This window comes from Lagopus muta, chromosome 2, assembly GCF_023343835.1.
Source record: "Lagopus muta isolate bLagMut1 chromosome 2, bLagMut1 primary, whole genome shotgun sequence".
In the NCBI taxonomy this organism is placed as follows: domain Eukaryota; kingdom Metazoa; phylum Chordata; class Aves; order Galliformes; family Phasianidae; genus Lagopus; species Lagopus muta.
Window position 1 is genome coordinate 1,006,942 of NC_064434.1, and position 16,548 is coordinate 1,023,489.

Here is a 16,548-nt window from a genome sequence, read left to right on the forward strand (position 1 = left end):
TGCCCAGGGCACCGTGCTCATGGGGAGGCTGAGATGAGCGTCCAGGTGTCAGAATGTGGGCCTCGCTCCCATCCAGCAAAGCCAAAGCAAAGGCTGCTGGACTTGCAAAGCAAGACTCCTATACATCAACACCCCCAACCCCAAAGAAGTGTTAACCCTTCCTACTTGCATTACTTTTGCTCTGGGAGGCACAGACATGGCTGCATGGAGACAGACAGCTCCACTTTGCAGCATTTGCTTTGGGGCAGAAGGGAAGCTTCATCACAGCCACCCACTGACTGAAAAAGATTTGACATGCAAGTCCCCTGTGCTTTCCTTTCCTGCCAAGGGGTGAAGAAGCAGCTCCAGATGTGCTCCATTTGCAGAAGTATCTTCCCACTGTCACCTTACAGACACTGGTCTGCACAAGGGAGGGTATCTCCTTGATGCACTCAGCATTACTGTCTGCTGTTGAGCTTCTCTTTCTCCAGCTGTGCTGGGAGAACAAACCCCCAGCCATGTGTCAGCCTTTACAGAGGCTGTACAGCCAGGAGCCATCAAACCTGCACCTCACAACGCTCCAGCTTCCTATGGGGATGCAGGAAATCCATCAGTGACAGCACACCTGAGATGGAGGAAATTCCTCCTTCAAGACCCTTCCCACTCAGCTGAACTGAAATAACACATAAAAGCAACTCACAGTATTGCTGCTGGCAGAAAGTTTAAGGCAGGATCTGGAGACCCAGCTCTGTAACAGGACGTGCATTTCTTTTCCCACAGCAGAAAGTGAGAAAAGATCATTCCAGGGGCCTTAGAATCACAGAACGGCCTGGGTTCAAAGGCCCACAGCGCTCCTCCAGCCCCAACCCCTGCTGTGTGCAGGTCGCCAACCAGCAGCCCAGGCTGCCCAGAGCCACATCCAGCCTGGCCTTGAATGCCTGCAGGGATGGGGCATCCACAGCCTCCTTGGGCAACCTGTGCCAGTGCCTCACCACCCTCTGGCTCAAAAACTTCCTCCTCATATCCAACCCAAACCTCCCCTGTCTCACTTTAAAACCATTCCCCTTGTCCCATCACCATCCACCCTCACAAACAGCCATTCCCCCTCCTGTTTATGCACTCCCTTCAATTACTGGAAGGCCACAATGAGTTGGCAGAAGTGCTCTCCATCACAGGGTGGCTGCAGGAGCTCTCACACTCCTTTTAGGTTGCCAGTACCATTGCACCTCCAGCACCCCAGAGATCTTCCCTACAACTCCTGCTTTTCCATGTCTCTTGCTAGGAACCACTGTGCCTGTGTGTGTGCGCACGTATATATACCTATATGTGTGTGTGAAATGTATGTTCTTGCTGGGAATGGCTGCTCTTGGAAGATGTTTCCCTTCCCATTCCCTGGAGATCATAAGAAGGACCAGAAGGGTGAGAAATCCCACCCACGGTCTTCCTCCCCTCACCCAGGCTGAGCCCATGGCTCTGTTGGCTTAGCTTCCTGATTTATGTTTACACAAGTGATAGATGTGGTTTCTGCAGGAATTTGGAAACGCAAATTTTCTCACACGGGCGATTTTGCTGTAACAGCTTCAGAAAAAGAAATTTTCTAAGGGAGATATGAAAGAGATGGTCCACATACAGAGAACGAGAAAGTCTAGAAGTAAATGACGTCTGCTCCGCTAACCTGCCTTCCTTCATCACAAATAAATGATGTGAAAATGTTCCCACACGGCTTCTGGTTTCCACAGGACCCAGCAAGCAGCAGCTGTGCAGTGCATCCCGCACCATTTCCCACATAGTGCCTTTGGTGAGAAACTTCCTCCCATTTCATGAACTCTGGGGAGCACTTCCAACAGCCAGCTGCTGCACACAGCCAAGGCCAGGGGACGGGGCTCTGAGCACTGAGGAGCTGAGGTGTGCTGTGTGCTGCAGGCCTGCACTGATGGCCTTCAGGGGTCCCTTCCTGCTCAAACCATTCCGTATTCTGTGCCAATTCTACTAACACAAGCATTGGCTTTTCTTCACAAGAAGAGTGAGACTGCAGCCTCAGAGAAGATGGCTTCTGGTGGCCAACCAGGTTGGTGGACATCACTGCATCACCTCCCCAACCCCCATGGCCCCTTAGTGAACAACAGCAGTGAGGTTTGCTGACTGTGATTAAAAACACCCCCCTCTTGGTGTTGTTCAAGTCAGCATTTCAGTGACTTGGCTGATCCCACAGCCCGTGACAGGCTGTCTTTGCATGACTCATGGGGTGGCACATGAGGAAAAAGGAACCAAAAGAAGGAGGAACTCCTTGAGCCGCCAAAAACACTGAACACGAAACTAAGCTTGCTCACCCACTTCCCCGTTTTTTTGCCAAAGATGCAGAAAAGCAGCAATGCAGTGAGAGGAGAACTCCATCAGCAGTTTCTGGAGCAGACGGTGCGATCCAGCCTGAGCAGCGTGGCCTGTGTTTGTCACAGCCAGGGGGACGGAGATCTACAGGGCAGCCCATGCATAATCATAATTGAAAGTGAATGGAACTAATTGGAATCCAAGCCAGGGCAGTAACAGGATCCATCTCATCGCCCATCCCCTGAGTCACTCCATGCTCCCGATTACTCTTTTCCAGCCAGAGCACGCTGTCATGCTGCTGGCCAGTCCTACAGGGCTGGGGGGCTGCAGTCCCATCACCAGCCTGCCATGCCCACTTTGCACCAGGAAGATGCATTTCTCCAAGCTCCAAATCCTCTCCACCATCCACAATTCCAATTCCATGTTATCACCTGCCATTTACCCCCAGTATCACAGAATCATCATCACAGAATCCCAGCATGGCCTGGGTTGCAAAGGCCCACAGCGCTCATCCAGTCCCAACCCCTGCTGTGTGCAGGTCGCCAACCAGCAGCCCAGGCTGCCCAGAGCCACATCCAGCCTGGCCTTGAATGCCTGCAGGGATGGGGCATCCACAGCCTCCTTGGGCAACCTGTGCCAGTGCCTCACCACCCTCGGGGGGAAAAACTTCCTCCTCAGATCCAACCCAAACCTCCCCTGTCTCACTTTAAAACCATTCCCCTTGTCCCATCACCATCCACCCTCACACACAGCCGTTCCCCTCCTGTTTATCCGCTCCCTTCGAGCACTGCAAGGCCACCATGAGGTCACCCCACAGCCTTCTCTTCTCCAGGCTGAACAAGCCCAGTTCCCTCAGCCTTTCCTCACATAGAGCTGCTCCAGCCCTCTGCTCATCTCAGTGCCTCCTCTGCACCCGCTCCCCGAGCTCCACGTCCTTCCTGTGCTGGGGCCCAATACTTTACATCATGAGCAGCCCTGGGCACCCTGTTCTTCCTGCTGGGCAGCTCTGCACCCTGGGTCATCACGTCCCTGAGGTCATCGCTGCCTTCCAGCATTAGATGGGAGGAAATACAGGACAAGAGATCTGCTCGAGGTGGAAAAGGAGCCTTTAAACTGCACTGTGAAATCAACAAAAGGCTTCGTGAGCACTTCGGAAGGGTTTGGATGTGACCCGTGCTTCAGTGAAACAGGAAAGTTTCCTTTGATCTTCGTTGTTGGAGATTTTGTGTCCTTCACAGAGGCCCAGCGCGGTGCTGCGCTTCGCAATCCGGACCGCGGCGCTGCGCTCTTCCCCTCAAGCCCGCCAGGGGGCGCGCTCCTCTTCCCCGCGCCGCGATGACGTCACACTGTCGGCCCCGCCCCCCCCGCGCCGCCCCACGTGCACCGCCCCCGCCCCGCGCGCAGCCGGCGGCGCCGCAGGCAGGTGGGAGCGCGGCGGGCGGCAGGGCCCCCCGGGCCGGCCATGGGCTCCCGCCGCCGCGGGCAGCCGCCGCCGCCGGCCCCGCGCCGCCCCTCCGCCGCCGTATGAAGGAGAGACGCCTCTGACCGGGCAGCGCCCCGCTCGCTGCGGCGCGGCGGCCCCGGCCACCATGGGGGCTGCCGTGCTGGCCGCCGTCCTCCCGGTGAGTGGTGCCGGCGGGTCGGGACCGGGGTTGGGGTCGGTATTGGGGCTGGGGCTGCGGTTTTCACGGGGCCCGCGCCGTGTCTCTGCGGGGCCGCATCTCCTTCCGTGGCTGCTTTCAGGGATTCAGGGATGCGCCCAGACTCCCGTTTCCTTTATTTAATGCTATCGCTGTTTTATTTTTTGCTTCCCCCCCACGCGGTGTTATCCGGGGGTTCATCTCCAGGATCGGCGGTTGTAGGCAGAATCCCATCGTGCTGGGGGTCCTGCTGGGGAGGGTCTGCCATCGGCACTGCAGCGGTGCGGCGGGTTGTGTAACCGGCAGCGCGTTGGCTCCCGCAGTAGCGGCTCTGCAGGAATTTAGGGAAGGAAGAGCCCAAAGCCATCCCTTCCCCGGGGAACGGCGGCACCGCTTCGGGCGCAGAGCAGAACTCGGCGTGGCCGCGGTGCCCCGCAGGGATGCCATCCCCATCGCTGGGGCGCGCGGAGCGGCACGGCGTGGGGCGTTGGGCAGCGCCGGGAGCTGCAGTGCTGCAGGAGCGATGCCCTCCGGGAGCAGCCTGGCTGCTGATGTGGCACGCTGTTACTTTCGTTAACCCCAGGCCGGCAGAAATAAGGTGTTACTTTTAATGAAGAAACAGCTCTTTGTCGAGACCCTCAGCAGGACCAACTTTTTTCAGTCAGTAACGGGCTCCTTTCGGCAGGCGATGGGCTCCTCGTGTCTCTGAATTGCCATCAAACTTGGGGCCGTGCTCACTGGCACTGCTCCTTGTTTGGTGTGGCTTCCCTTCCTTGCAGAGATGCAGGCTGCGCAGCCAGACCTGTGCCCATGGGCAGCAGTGCTTCAGCTGCTCCAGGTCCTCACTGTTTTCCTTCAGAAATGGTTCCCAGTGAGCAGCTGATGATATGATGGTCCTCCAGTGCCACTGTGCAGCTCAGGCCCAGGGCCCATCCGTGGCCTCAGGATGCTGCAGGGATGGGGCAGCCTGCAGCGTCCCATGGACTCGCACTTGGGTCCGTACAAACTATTGACTTCACGTTGCTCATTGGATTTGTGGGATGCGTGGATGCAATGTGCAGTCTGATAGCGGTGCTGCGTGACAGTGAGCATTAGGACTGACTCATCCAGCTCCTGGTTGTAAGGTGGGTCGTGCCTGCGTCAGCTGCTGGCTGCTTCCCAGCTGCCTCTCCCATGTGAGTCCTTCAGGTGTTGGGATGGGTTGTGGCAGATGGGCAGCAACGTGGGTGCTGAGGTGTGCAGGTCCTGGGAGCCTTCAGGTTGGGCGTTCGGAGTCTCTTGTGCATGAAGAGCTGCACTGTGGGCTGTGTTACTCTGTGCTCTTTCTTTGGTACTGGAGTATTGAACCAGAGTCTGGTGGTAAGTAGGGCTTCCTCCTTTATCCTGGTGCTCCTGCCTCTGAAGCTGCACGCATCATCCCCAGGAGCAGTCGGTGAGGACAGTGGCTGTAGCCAGCAGACATCCTCCTGCTGTACATGTCCTCCTCAGAGCCACAAGCAGTGCCAGCCTCCAGACCTCAGCAGCGGTTACTTTTAGGGAGCAGAAGCACCGATCTGCATCAAAGCTGCACAGTTGCTCGGTGCTGCCGAGCCTTCCCTGCTGTGACAGTGCTGTGGTTAGGTGCGGAGATGCCTGCGCCCCAAAGCTGCCGGCCCAGCACGGGGTGATGGCATGGGCTTGTGCCCCCGCACAGGGCAGCAGCAAGCCCTGCGAGCTGGATCCTGTTGCATCTGGTTTGCTAATTCTGCGTTGCGTCAGGGAGCTCAGGGTGGCAGGTTTCTGTAGTGCTTTGTGCAATCGCATCTTGGGGAGGCGGGGGGAGGCATGGTGTGAGCCGGCAGTGCCTGCCACAGCAGCCTCGCTCTTTGTTTTAATTTGACGTGCCGTAATTGGCCTGGCCACCGCAGGCTCCTTGTCAGTTCCTGCAGGCCTGTCTGCTGCCGCCTCTGTGATTGCTGCTTCAGGAAAATAACAGACCTGAGGTGTTTTGCACGGCCATACATTATTTAGCGGGTGGGACAGAACGGCGCTGCCGGATGGTGTGTTTTCCAGGAAGGGAGAGACTGCACCAAAAATGACGCGGTGCAGCTCTGCTGCGATGTGTTCTGCAGAGTCATGTTGGTGGAGGCTCTTGTTTAATGTATTCTTGCTGGCTGATAGCCCAGGGTATGTAGCGGAGCAAAAGCAAGGTCCTGTGCAGCACAGCAAGGTGATTTATGTCCTGGCTGTTCCGCTGAGAAGCAGTAGGGTCTGTGGTCTGCATGCCTTCAGGGTAAGAAATCACCTTTGGAAATCCAAGGTGACGTTCCTCCTTCCCTCTGAACTCAGCCTGCTGCTGCTTAGAAATGCATCTCCAGCTGCTTTGTGTGCTGAGTGAGGCTGGGGCAGCTGCACTGGAGCTGCCTTTTGTTCTCTGTGTGTCGCTTCTGTGGGCATAGCTGATGCTGTGCCTGCAGTGCAGAGGTCTTCTGGAAGAAGCAGAGGTCCTACTGCGTCCCTCGGGGATGGAGCAGCCTGTTGGTGTCAGCACACAGGGCTGAGGGGATCAAACTGTGAGGCTGGATGTAGTCATTGATGAGCCCAGCTGGCTGCCGTTGGGTGTCTAAAACTTGAGAACTTTTACCTGTATCTGATGCAATGAGGAACTGAGTTACAGCAGAGCCCCTAGGAGAGCTTAAGAATAGTGTCCCTTTTTCCTTTCCTGTTGCAATTAAGGCTGGTTTCAAGTGGTGAGGTCCTGGTACAGGCTGCCCGGGGAAGATGTGGATGCCCATCCCCGGAGGTGCTCCTGGCCAGGCTGGTGGTTCCACCCAGCCTGAGCTACTGCCTAAGCCCACAGCAGGGGATGGAACTGGGTGAGCTTTGAGGTCCCTTCCAACCCAAAACATTCAGTGGTCAAGGTGGAGGCTTGAAGCAGAGCCCTGGAGAACCATGCTGCTCGCACAGAGGTGTGTGGGTTGTGCCAGGGTAGGAGGGCTGAGAAGTCATGTGCCAGCCCAGGTTTCAACCTGTTCTGTGCTATTTAAAAAGGCAGATGTTTGAACAAGTGCTGCTTAATGCTTAGTGGAAAACAGTTTCATGGGTCAGCGCTGCCACCTGCATGGGTGCTGCTTTTTTGGCTCCTGCTGGGACCTCTCAGCCTTGAAATGCAGAGCTGGTCTGAGCGCTCTCAGGGTGGGCTGTATGCTGAGACACAGATAGCAGCGCTCGCTGCCCTGGCAGCCTGCAGTGTAAATGAGGCATAGTCTGAGAAGGGTGGTATCAGATTGAAGGAATTGTAGCTGATCTGTAATGCCCCGGTAGCCATCTCTGTGTCAGGGTGCTGGTGGAGCAGCCAGAACGCGCTCCATCATCCCACCTAGTTGTGGTGCAGGACCTCCTGCAGTCTCCCAGCCCTGGGATATCCCCCGTGGGATCCCAGGGGTGCCGAAGGTATTTGGCAGAGGGCTCCGGGCGCGTGCTGCTTTCACCAATGCTTTACATCTGTCTTTCAGCTGCTCGTGTTCCTTGGCACCGCTGACGCTCAGCCCAAGCTGACCTCGGAGCAGAACGCCGTGAGCCTCCCTGCTGGCAAGTACCTCCACCTGGACCGTGCCACCAACCAGGAGCTGATCTGCGACAAATGCCCCGCGGGAACCTACGTGTCCAAGCATTGCACGAAGAGTACCTTAAGAGAGTGCAGCCCTTGTCCGGATGGGACCTTCACTAAGCACGAGAACGGCATAGAGCGATGCCACCCGTGCAGAAAACCCTGTGAACTGCCAATGATTGAGAAAACTCATTGCACTGCCTTGACCGACCGTGAGTGCACTTGCCTGTCGGGTACGTTTCAGATTAACGATACCTGCGTCCCTTACACGGTGTGCCCGGTCGGCTGGGGCGTCCGCAAGAAAGGAACCGAGACAGAAGACGTGAGGTGCAAGCCCTGCCCTCGGGGTACTTTTTCTGATGTGCCTTCTAGTGTGATGAAGTGCAAAACCTACACTGACTGCTTTGGGAAAAACATGGTGGTCGTAAAGCCGGGGACGAAGGAAAGCGACAACGTCTGTGGCTCCCCGGCGTCTCTTCCAAACACATCTTTGACTTCATCGGATGCAGAAGCGGATGGAGAGACCTACGAAGCTCCACCGACCGCTTACCTTCCCAAAGGTAACGTCCCCAATGAAGTACAGCTGTGTTTTTGCTCACGGGGTTGCATTCCTGCTTCGGTTGTTTTTAGGCTGTCGAAGGGCAACCTGATCCGTAGTGTGGGTGGTGCTTTTGCTTTTTGGCCAGAACGCAGCTGTGCAGTACATCAGGTTACCATTGCTTGTGTTAAACTACGTTTAATAATGTTTTCCGTGAGACTTTGCTGATGACTGGACTTCTGGCTGTCCTGCTCTTTGGATTAAAAGGACAGCGTGTTCCCAGCTGCTTTTCCCATGTGTGTGTTGTGCCGGCACAAGTCTTCGTGTTTGTGGCAAATGGGAGCAGAGAGCAAGTGCAGCAGAGAAGCCCCAGCAAGGAGAGGAAAGCTTCTCTCTGTCAGACTGGTTTCCTGCTGGGTTTGTTGCTTTTGTGCCTGTGCTTTCCCTGGTTCCTTTTACCCTGCATTGTGTCACTGTATTGACTTGAATGGGAGCCATTGCCAGAACAGGGCTCTGGGCTGTGCTTATTAACTTCTTTTCTTTAACCATCGAGTCTTCCATTATTTACCACTGATGGGACAGACTGACTTGAATTCCACATTCTCTCACTTAGTCAGAAATGACAGCTGGCCGCAGTCTTCATCTTATCTGTGCACAGATAGGTGAGTGCCCAGAGACCCCAGGGTTCATGCTGTTGTGTTCAGCACAGCTGCGGTAGCCATAGCTGACTGTAGAGGTGCTGCAGGACTCTTCTTGAGGTGGTGCTCAGCACGTCTTATGGTGCCTGAAACTTTGCATTTTAACAACAAAATGCAACTTTTGATGCCCTTTGCACCTGAGGAAGTGTTGACAGTGGTAGGCACCATTACTTCACATTTGTTAGGACTCAAAGCTCAGTTTGGTGTCGGTGCGTCACTGGGAGAGGAAGGGAGGGTTCCCTGAACTTTGATATCAACTGTAGACAATTAGATAAAAGTTAGTGGTTTCCCTGTTTGTGTACTGGTCAGAGTGTTTTGAGTAACCGAGTCAGAGACAAAAATCACAGTACAGATGATGAAACCCACGCTCTGCCTCAGCTGGGATGAGACATAATTTTTAAAAGCCGAGTTTCCAGAGTAGGCTCTTGTTTTTGCTGCAGCAAGCCTTCTCATCAGACTGGCTGGGATGTGGGAGCTGTTTGTTGGTGAGAAAGCTCAATAAAGGTGGGAAAGAGGCTCTCGGAGTTTGGGTCATTTCTGTCCCTTTGGAAAGCTGTTTAGGAGTTGAAGCACTCAAGCCTGTTTGCAGCATGGATATGTTTGTGCTGCTTTAGATCGATTGAGGAGATACTATCAGGCTCTGCATTCTTGTTGTTTCTAGCCCAAATACCAGATTTCCTGTGATTAAAGGTAATGTTCATAAGCTAGGAAAGGAAAGCCAGCTCCCTTGAAGCTGCAGATCTTCCAAGAAATACTGAATTAGGATCAAGCACAAAGTGATTAAGAGCATCACTCAGTTTTGTGAGAGAGCTGCCACTGCTGTTAACCAGCAAGGGGCAACTTGATGTTGAACCCGACTCTGTAATGTAGCTGTCTGTTATAGAGCTGAACTTTAATTTCACCTCTTCCCTTTCTCATTGTCTCACTGGGCTTTGGCCTACAGGCCAGTGTCCAAAGAGGGTCTGGGCCAAGCCATGACGCCCCGTCACCCCTAGTGCTGCAGCGCTGACTGCTCCTTTTGTCTTGCAGGTCTGAACTCTTCAGTTTTTGATCTCACTTCCCCTCCGGAGCCGCGTGTGTCCAATGGCACAGCAGAGCCAGTAGCTGACTACAACGACACCTCGGCCAACAGCACAGTTGGTGCCCCTGGGAGCCTCTCCAGCGCGGGCGCCGCTGGCCAGGCACAGAGCTACCGGCACAAGCACAGCAGCCAAGCGGTGGGCAAGCAGCCGGCGCAGGAGATGGCGGGGGGTGAGAAGTCCAGCATCCCCTACAGGCCGCCCCGCAGAGGGCCGCCCAGCGTCCACCAGCACTTCGATATCAATGAACACTTGCCCTGGATGATCGTCCTCTTCCTGCTGCTGGTCCTGGTGGTCATCGTCGTCTGCAGCGTCAGGAAGAGCTCACGGACTCTGAAGAAGGGACCGAGGCAAGATCCCAGTGCCATTGTGGAGAAAGCTATTATGAAAAAGTCCACCACCCCCACGCAGAACAGGGAGAAATGGATCTACTACTGCAACGGGCACGGTGAGCGGCAACGGCCTGGGGCTTTAGCAGCAGATCTGGGCAGTAGTGTCCTCTCCTCCTTGTGCGGCAGCAGTTCTCATGGTGCTTTGGATGGGCCGTTCCATCTCTGCTCCCTGGTTGCTTTTCTGGGATGCTGGACTTCATAGTAAGGGCAAAACACAGACCCGTGGTTCCTCAGCTGTTTCTTGGCTTCTCCCTATCCCTGTTCTGTTGGCTTATCTCCTGTTCCAGGAGGAATTAATAACGAAGAAAACATCACTTGCACTCTTCAACACCTCTCCTGCTTCTACTCTTCATTAGAGGATCTCAAAAGAAGACCTTATTTATTTTTAATTGATCTCACCCTTTCCATTGCTCTTCTGTTTTTCTCCATCCTTATCTTCTTAGTGACTCAGGCATGCATCTGATTATCTTTTGTGCTGCCCCTTTTCCTTCACCACTTCTGTTTCTGGAAGGCTGAGTCATCCCTCTGCCTGTTGGCAGCACCTCAGTCAAAGCTCTAAATCCTAAATGCTGGCATCTTTCCCCAGCCCTTTTTCCTTGCTGGAGTGAGGAGAGTTATCCTTAACAGCCATAGGGCGCAGTTCTGCATGTTGTGAGATCTTGGAGGTGCTGCTTCCCTTGTGGTTTCTGTTCTTTGGCAAGTGACCCGCTGTATGCTTGTCAGTGAGATCTGAAGGTGAGCTGCTGTGGTCATAAATAGGGATTCATAAGGATCAGTGATAAAGCAGTGGCATGAACGTGAGCAGCCTCGTGTGCCCGTGCTCTCCCCAGCAGGATGTGTGGTTCTACCTCCTCAAAGCTGTGGTGACAAATTTGTCCCCTTTGTCTTGCAGAGACGGATTAAGGAGCAACAAACAAACCTCCCTCCACAGTTAACCTTTAGGAAGGCACTTTCAGCAAGGGACCCCAGCAAAGAACAGATTGGAAAATAACGATTTAAAGGTTTAAGAGATCAGTGCTTGATGGAAGTCATCCTTGAGTGCTTAAGTACAAAGCAAAGAAGGCTTTGAGTAGGGCGTCTTGTTATGTTCTCTGTTCTCCTTCCTGCTGATTAACAGAGCTACACTTTGTTTGCCTTCATTAATGCATTTATAGAACCAGTAAGGTCTTGCTGGAATTAGCTGTGTGCCTTCTCTTGTGTTTGTGCTTTTTATTGGTTTCCTTTTAACTCTTGAATTCTTGAGGAGCTGTTTCTTGAGCTTATAAGCAGTTCCTTTTGCAATAAGTTTTAACAACTTTTTTTTCCTGTAAGATCTGCACTCCTTTGTCCCTGAAGTCAGTAGTGCCTGAAGTGTGGTCCCTGGGGCTATGGTAAGTGATCCACAGCAGGGTTATGGAACCTTTTTAAGCACCTTTATTTGTGTGTGCTTTGGGAAATACCGAGCTTCATTGCTTCAGCCACGGTTCATTGGCCAGGAGGTGCTGGCTGTTACTAAGCAGAATTGTTTCTTCTTTCATTTCCCTTCATTTTCCTTTTCTTTCTTCTCCCAATACCTTCATTACCAGCTCCCTGGGTTGGTTGGATATCTCCTTCCTTTTCTTGGAGCAGTGAATACTGTCCCCTCAAAGCAGAGATTGGATCTGTACAGCTCAGGGAATGATGGTGCTTTGGATGCCTTCTGACACGCCTGCACTACAGCTGGTCTTTCTGCAGCAGTGCTGGAGCTGCCTTTGGGCAGGGCTCATTTGTTCACTGAGGATGATTCAGGTTAAAGAAACCATGCAGATAAGACAGGCTGATATGTGGTGAGTAACCAGACCGTGTAAGACTGCTCAGATATAACCCCACCTCCTAGATTCTGTGTCCTTTGGAGGACAGTGTAATTCCTGGGTCATCCTTCCCAAAGCACATCGCCTCTCTCATCCTTTAACAGCTGAATTCAGCTAATGCATCAAATCCATCGTGTGTTCGCAAAGCTTTCTCCCTGTCTTGGGCAATAAGCTGATGTAAGTGCAGAAGCAGTGCTCAGTTAATGAGCTGGCCCAGTATCTGATGGAGCCCCTGCAGACTGGAGGCCAATTCCCCTTTGCTCAGAGGCTCTGGTCAGGCAGTTGGGCACAGCCCTCCCAGCAGTTCTGGCCAGTCATGCTGGTGCCTGTTTGCCCAGCTGGCTTCGTGACCTGCTCCCACCACAGAATGTCCTCAGCTGAACTTGTTGCTGCAAAGGCAAAATGAGCACAAACCAATTAATGCTTTGTCTTGCTTTAAGGGCAGCTCTGATGTTGCCTAAATCACACTGTTTAGCTGGGACAGCCTCGCTCGTTAGTTGTTATTTGGCGGTGTTGCTCTGTTGTATCAAGCACGTAAATTGTTCTTCTCCACAGTGATATAGAAATCCCTCTTTGGATTTTGTGTGGACGTGTCTGGCTCTGAAGACCCTGTTTACTTGAAATGAGAGAAAACGTAGTAAAACAGCAGAACTGACTTTTATTTTCCAAGCAGCTGACCATGCTGCAGAGCTGAAGCATCTTGGCTTTGCTTTCTGCTGCTCCAGCAGTGCTTATCCCCGAACTGTGCTTTGTGGCTGTATCCTGAGGCAGCGTTTTGAATGAGGATACAGCCCAGAACTAACTTCAGACTCTTGCAGAGAGGAGATCTTTGCCCCGCCGTGCTGCTGGTGCCAATTGCTCTGCGGTGGGAAGCCAGCACAAAGCCTCTGTGCGTCTCTCAAATTGTTAGCCTGGTTTGTGGTCACACTGAGGTTGTATGGGGCAGCTGATTAGGCTTTAAATCATCTCTGTGGGCTGAGAATGAAGCCCTGGGCTCTGGTGCTGACAGGTTATGGGCATTTGCATGACCTCTCCACCAATACATGAGTTGGGTCGATAGAGTCATAAAAACACCCAAATTCATAGAGACCCTCTAGGATCCCCGAGTCCCACTCCTGGCTGCACAGCACCACCCACAGCCTACGTTGGAGAGCCCCCTTTTCCCTAACCCCAGCCGACCCTCCCCTGCCACAGCTCCGTGTTGTCCCTCAGGCCTTGTCACAGCCTTGTCACTGTCACAGAGAGCAGAGCTCTGTACTGCCCCTCCATGCCCTGGGAGGGGCTCTGTGGGCTGCCATGAGGCCTCCCTTCAGCCTCCACGGCTTGTTCCCATAGGCTGTGCCAACAAGATGTCAGGGCAATCACGCACGGTTTCCCCTCTGCTTCCTCCTAGTTGACCATCTCCTCCCTCTTAATCCTTTCAGTAAACAGCTTTAACCTTTGAAAGGGAAGAGCTGCTCTGATGCAGGTGCCAGGCCTGGCACAGAGGAGCCATGCTGACGGAAGTGCCCCACTGCATCCTCAAACGGGCATCGCAGCAATGGGTGGCCAGCAGGGCTCACCTCGTGGGCTTTGCCCTCTTTGGAAGGTCTGGGGCAGCTGATTCCTGTAAGCTGGGGCTCTGTGGTGAGGGCAGTGCTGCTGGAGCAGACCCATCTCGTTGGGGGTGGGCTCCTTCCCCACACAGGAGTAGCCCATGGCTGGTGTGTAGTCAATACTTCTTTAGGTAGTTGTTGTAAGGGTCTTTCTGTGATAATGTAACTTTCCACGTGCAGGAACTACAGCATGTAAAAATACATATTTCTGCCCATTTACTGTTCTGTACTGTACTGCTCTGACAGAGCTCAGGTAAATGGGCCCAGAGCCCTGTCTGTTCCTGGGGCACTCGATACCCAGTAGCTGTGATGCACTTGTGAGCCAGCAGTTGCTGCGGCGGGGCATTTTGCTCGTGCTCATCCTCATGAGCTGGTGTCTGCCCCACGCTTGCACATGCCTTAAGTCACAAACTAAAATTAGCAGCGGTGCAGGAGGCCGGTGTTAAAACAGGACCCGTGTCCTCAGTGTGGACGTGTTCCAGCTAAGGCTGTGAATGATACTGATTCTCACTGGATTAAATGGTTCAGAGGTCTGAGTCTTCCCAGACCTCCAGTTTGTGATGACTAACGGCCTGAGCTAGCACAGCTGGCCTGCCTCCATGTCTGTCCCCAGGGTGGGGGCTCTTCTTGGTGGTCCCAGAATCCCCAGGTCTCATCTGCACAGGATCTTGAAGCTGGAGCAGCACCAATGGTGCAGCCTTGCTGGGAGGAGTTGGATCTCACTGCTTCATCTCACCCTGCCGGTGGGACCTGGAATGGTAGGGGCAGCTTGGCCAAGATTTGCAAAGAAAGTAGTGGTTAATTGTTAGCGTGGTGCCTAAACTGTGTACAGGGAAGTGGTTTTAACCTTGTGTGACTCCTTTCTTTGAGAGCAGCCTATGTACTGGAAATACTGTTCTTCCAATCTCTTTCTTCATCAGCTTCCAAAGGGGAGGAATTGAACAATGAGAGTCTTTGTAATAAAAAAGGAGAACTGAAGCTGTAATTCTTGGCAACATCACATTTTGCATCAGTCTATGCTAAAGAAGATAGCAAGATAGCAATGAAGATAGGGTTGAAATAGTCTTTCAGTGGTTGTCTTTGTCACCTATGGAGTATCAGTGGGTGAGCAGCAAGGAGTGAAATGGGTTGTTTAGGAAGTTCTCTTTTGGTATAAAACCTTATGCATGTAGAGCAAGGTGCCTGAAATGATGTGCTGAGAGACAAGAAGAGGATTTAGTCTTTCAGCTCCAGAAATCACCAAAAAACACGTCTTGGCATTTCCTGCCAGGCCAGAGCTTTCATATTTTCTTTTCGTTATAGTCTGGTAGATGCACATCATTGCAGTGGGCGGTGAGAGAAAAGCCAGGAAGCCTCTACTTAAATAATCAAGAGAAATGAGCTGGTCTGCAATGCTGTTTGCAGCAGGGAAGGAGGCTTGACTGCAGATAGAAGAGAGCTTGCCAGAAGTGGCTTTGGATGGAAATCCCATCTGGAAGCAGAGTGGGGAGCTGAGAAGCGATGGTGAACAGAAGCAGTGTGTTGGGATCTGGGGGTCTTGGTTGCTCAGCTGCCAGCCTGCAGTGCTGGGATCTTCTGGGTGGTGATTTTTTGGGGGTATGGTCCTTGCCTTGCAGCTCGGTAGCTGTAACACAGAGCTAGGCTAGAGCTTGTTCTGCTCCAAAGCACAGGCTTTCCAGGCTTGGGTGGTTGAAGAGAGCCTCACTAAAAAGCCCCATGGCCTATGCTGCAGCTCCTAAGCATCCCCATGTGAATATGATAATGTGTGTTGGCAGTGTGCATAGGGACATCTTGGGTCACTACAGGCTGGTACTTGCATGAAATCAAATGCTCTTTTGTGAGTGGTCTTCAAAAATGCTTTTCATATCGGAATTGGGTGGCGTTTTTTTAAGAGCACGTTGACTGAAAAAGCCTTCCTGCAGCCTTAATCTGTACAGATTCACCACTAAAATGGTAAGCAAGCATATGGAAACAACTCAGCAATGGGTGTTCTTCCATAAGCCTGCTTTTTCTCACCCTTCAACTGCTGTTCTTGCTAAAAGGGTAAGCCCAGCTGCAGGAGTGGCACAAGCATAAGCACAAACCTATGAGGGGGCTTCTTGCAGCTCAGTGCCACTTCAGGCCCCTTCCTTAGTGCTTGTGAGGTAAATGAGCTAAAAGCCACTTGGTGGATTGGTTTCGCAGTTATTTTCCCTTTGATCAGCTCCTGACTACATGTCTGCAGAGCATGGGAAGAGAGATGGGCATACAAGTTGAATTGGGCTCCAACTGTGGTGACCTGAAGGATCGTGGGCAGGGTAGAGCAACATCTCCCAAGGGCAGATGTGCCTGTTGCTGCTGCTAACGTAATTTATTAATTGTGACTGTGCCTGGGGTGAAGGAGCTCTGTGCCTGTGTGCAAGCCCTAATACGACTTTGGCAGGCAAGGCATGAGATGAGGAATTAATGTTTGTCTGTCTGCCAAAACGGAGAGGCAAAAGGGTGTTTTAAAGCTGTCTTTCCACTGGGATCTGCAGATTATTAATCTGCAGATATCTATCTGGCCCTCAGATGTCAGCCTGTCCTCTTGTTCAGAATGAGGCCCACAGAGGGAGCTTATTGATAAGGTGGGGTTGTGCCCTGAGGAGTGCAGGTGCTGTGAATACTGCTGTGCTCCTTGCCTTGGGATGCATGGAGCTCTGCACGGCGCTGTGCCCAGGTGGGATGTTCCATTTCAGAGTGGAACGAGGAAGCCCTTTACCTCCAGCTGCTTTCTGCAGTGCAGAGCTCTGCTCTGGGAGGTCTGGGATGGTATATGTTGAGTTTGAAGCGCTGTGTTCCTCAGACTGCTTGGTCTTCAACTTTGCTCAGGTTTGCCTCAAAATTGACCTTTCGGGACCTG

At 52.9% G+C, this 16,548-nt stretch overlaps 1 protein-coding gene across 1 annotated transcript in view; it reads left to right on the plus strand.

Annotated features, from left to right (window-relative positions):
* The first annotated feature begins 3,795 nt into the window (after positions 1-3,795).
* Positions 3,796-16,548, plus strand: part of TNFRSF21 (TNF receptor superfamily member 21) — a 32,114-nt gene continuing 19,361 nt past the window's right edge. The window contains exons 1-3 of the mRNA XM_048935333.1: positions 3,796-3,929; positions 7,442-8,096; positions 9,802-10,299. Coding sequence (XP_048791290.1) covers positions 3,897-3,929; positions 7,442-8,096; positions 9,802-10,299 — 1,186 coding nt within the window. The 5' untranslated portion in view covers positions 3,796-3,896. The remainder of the gene's footprint in view (positions 3,930-7,441; positions 8,097-9,801; positions 10,300-16,548) is intronic.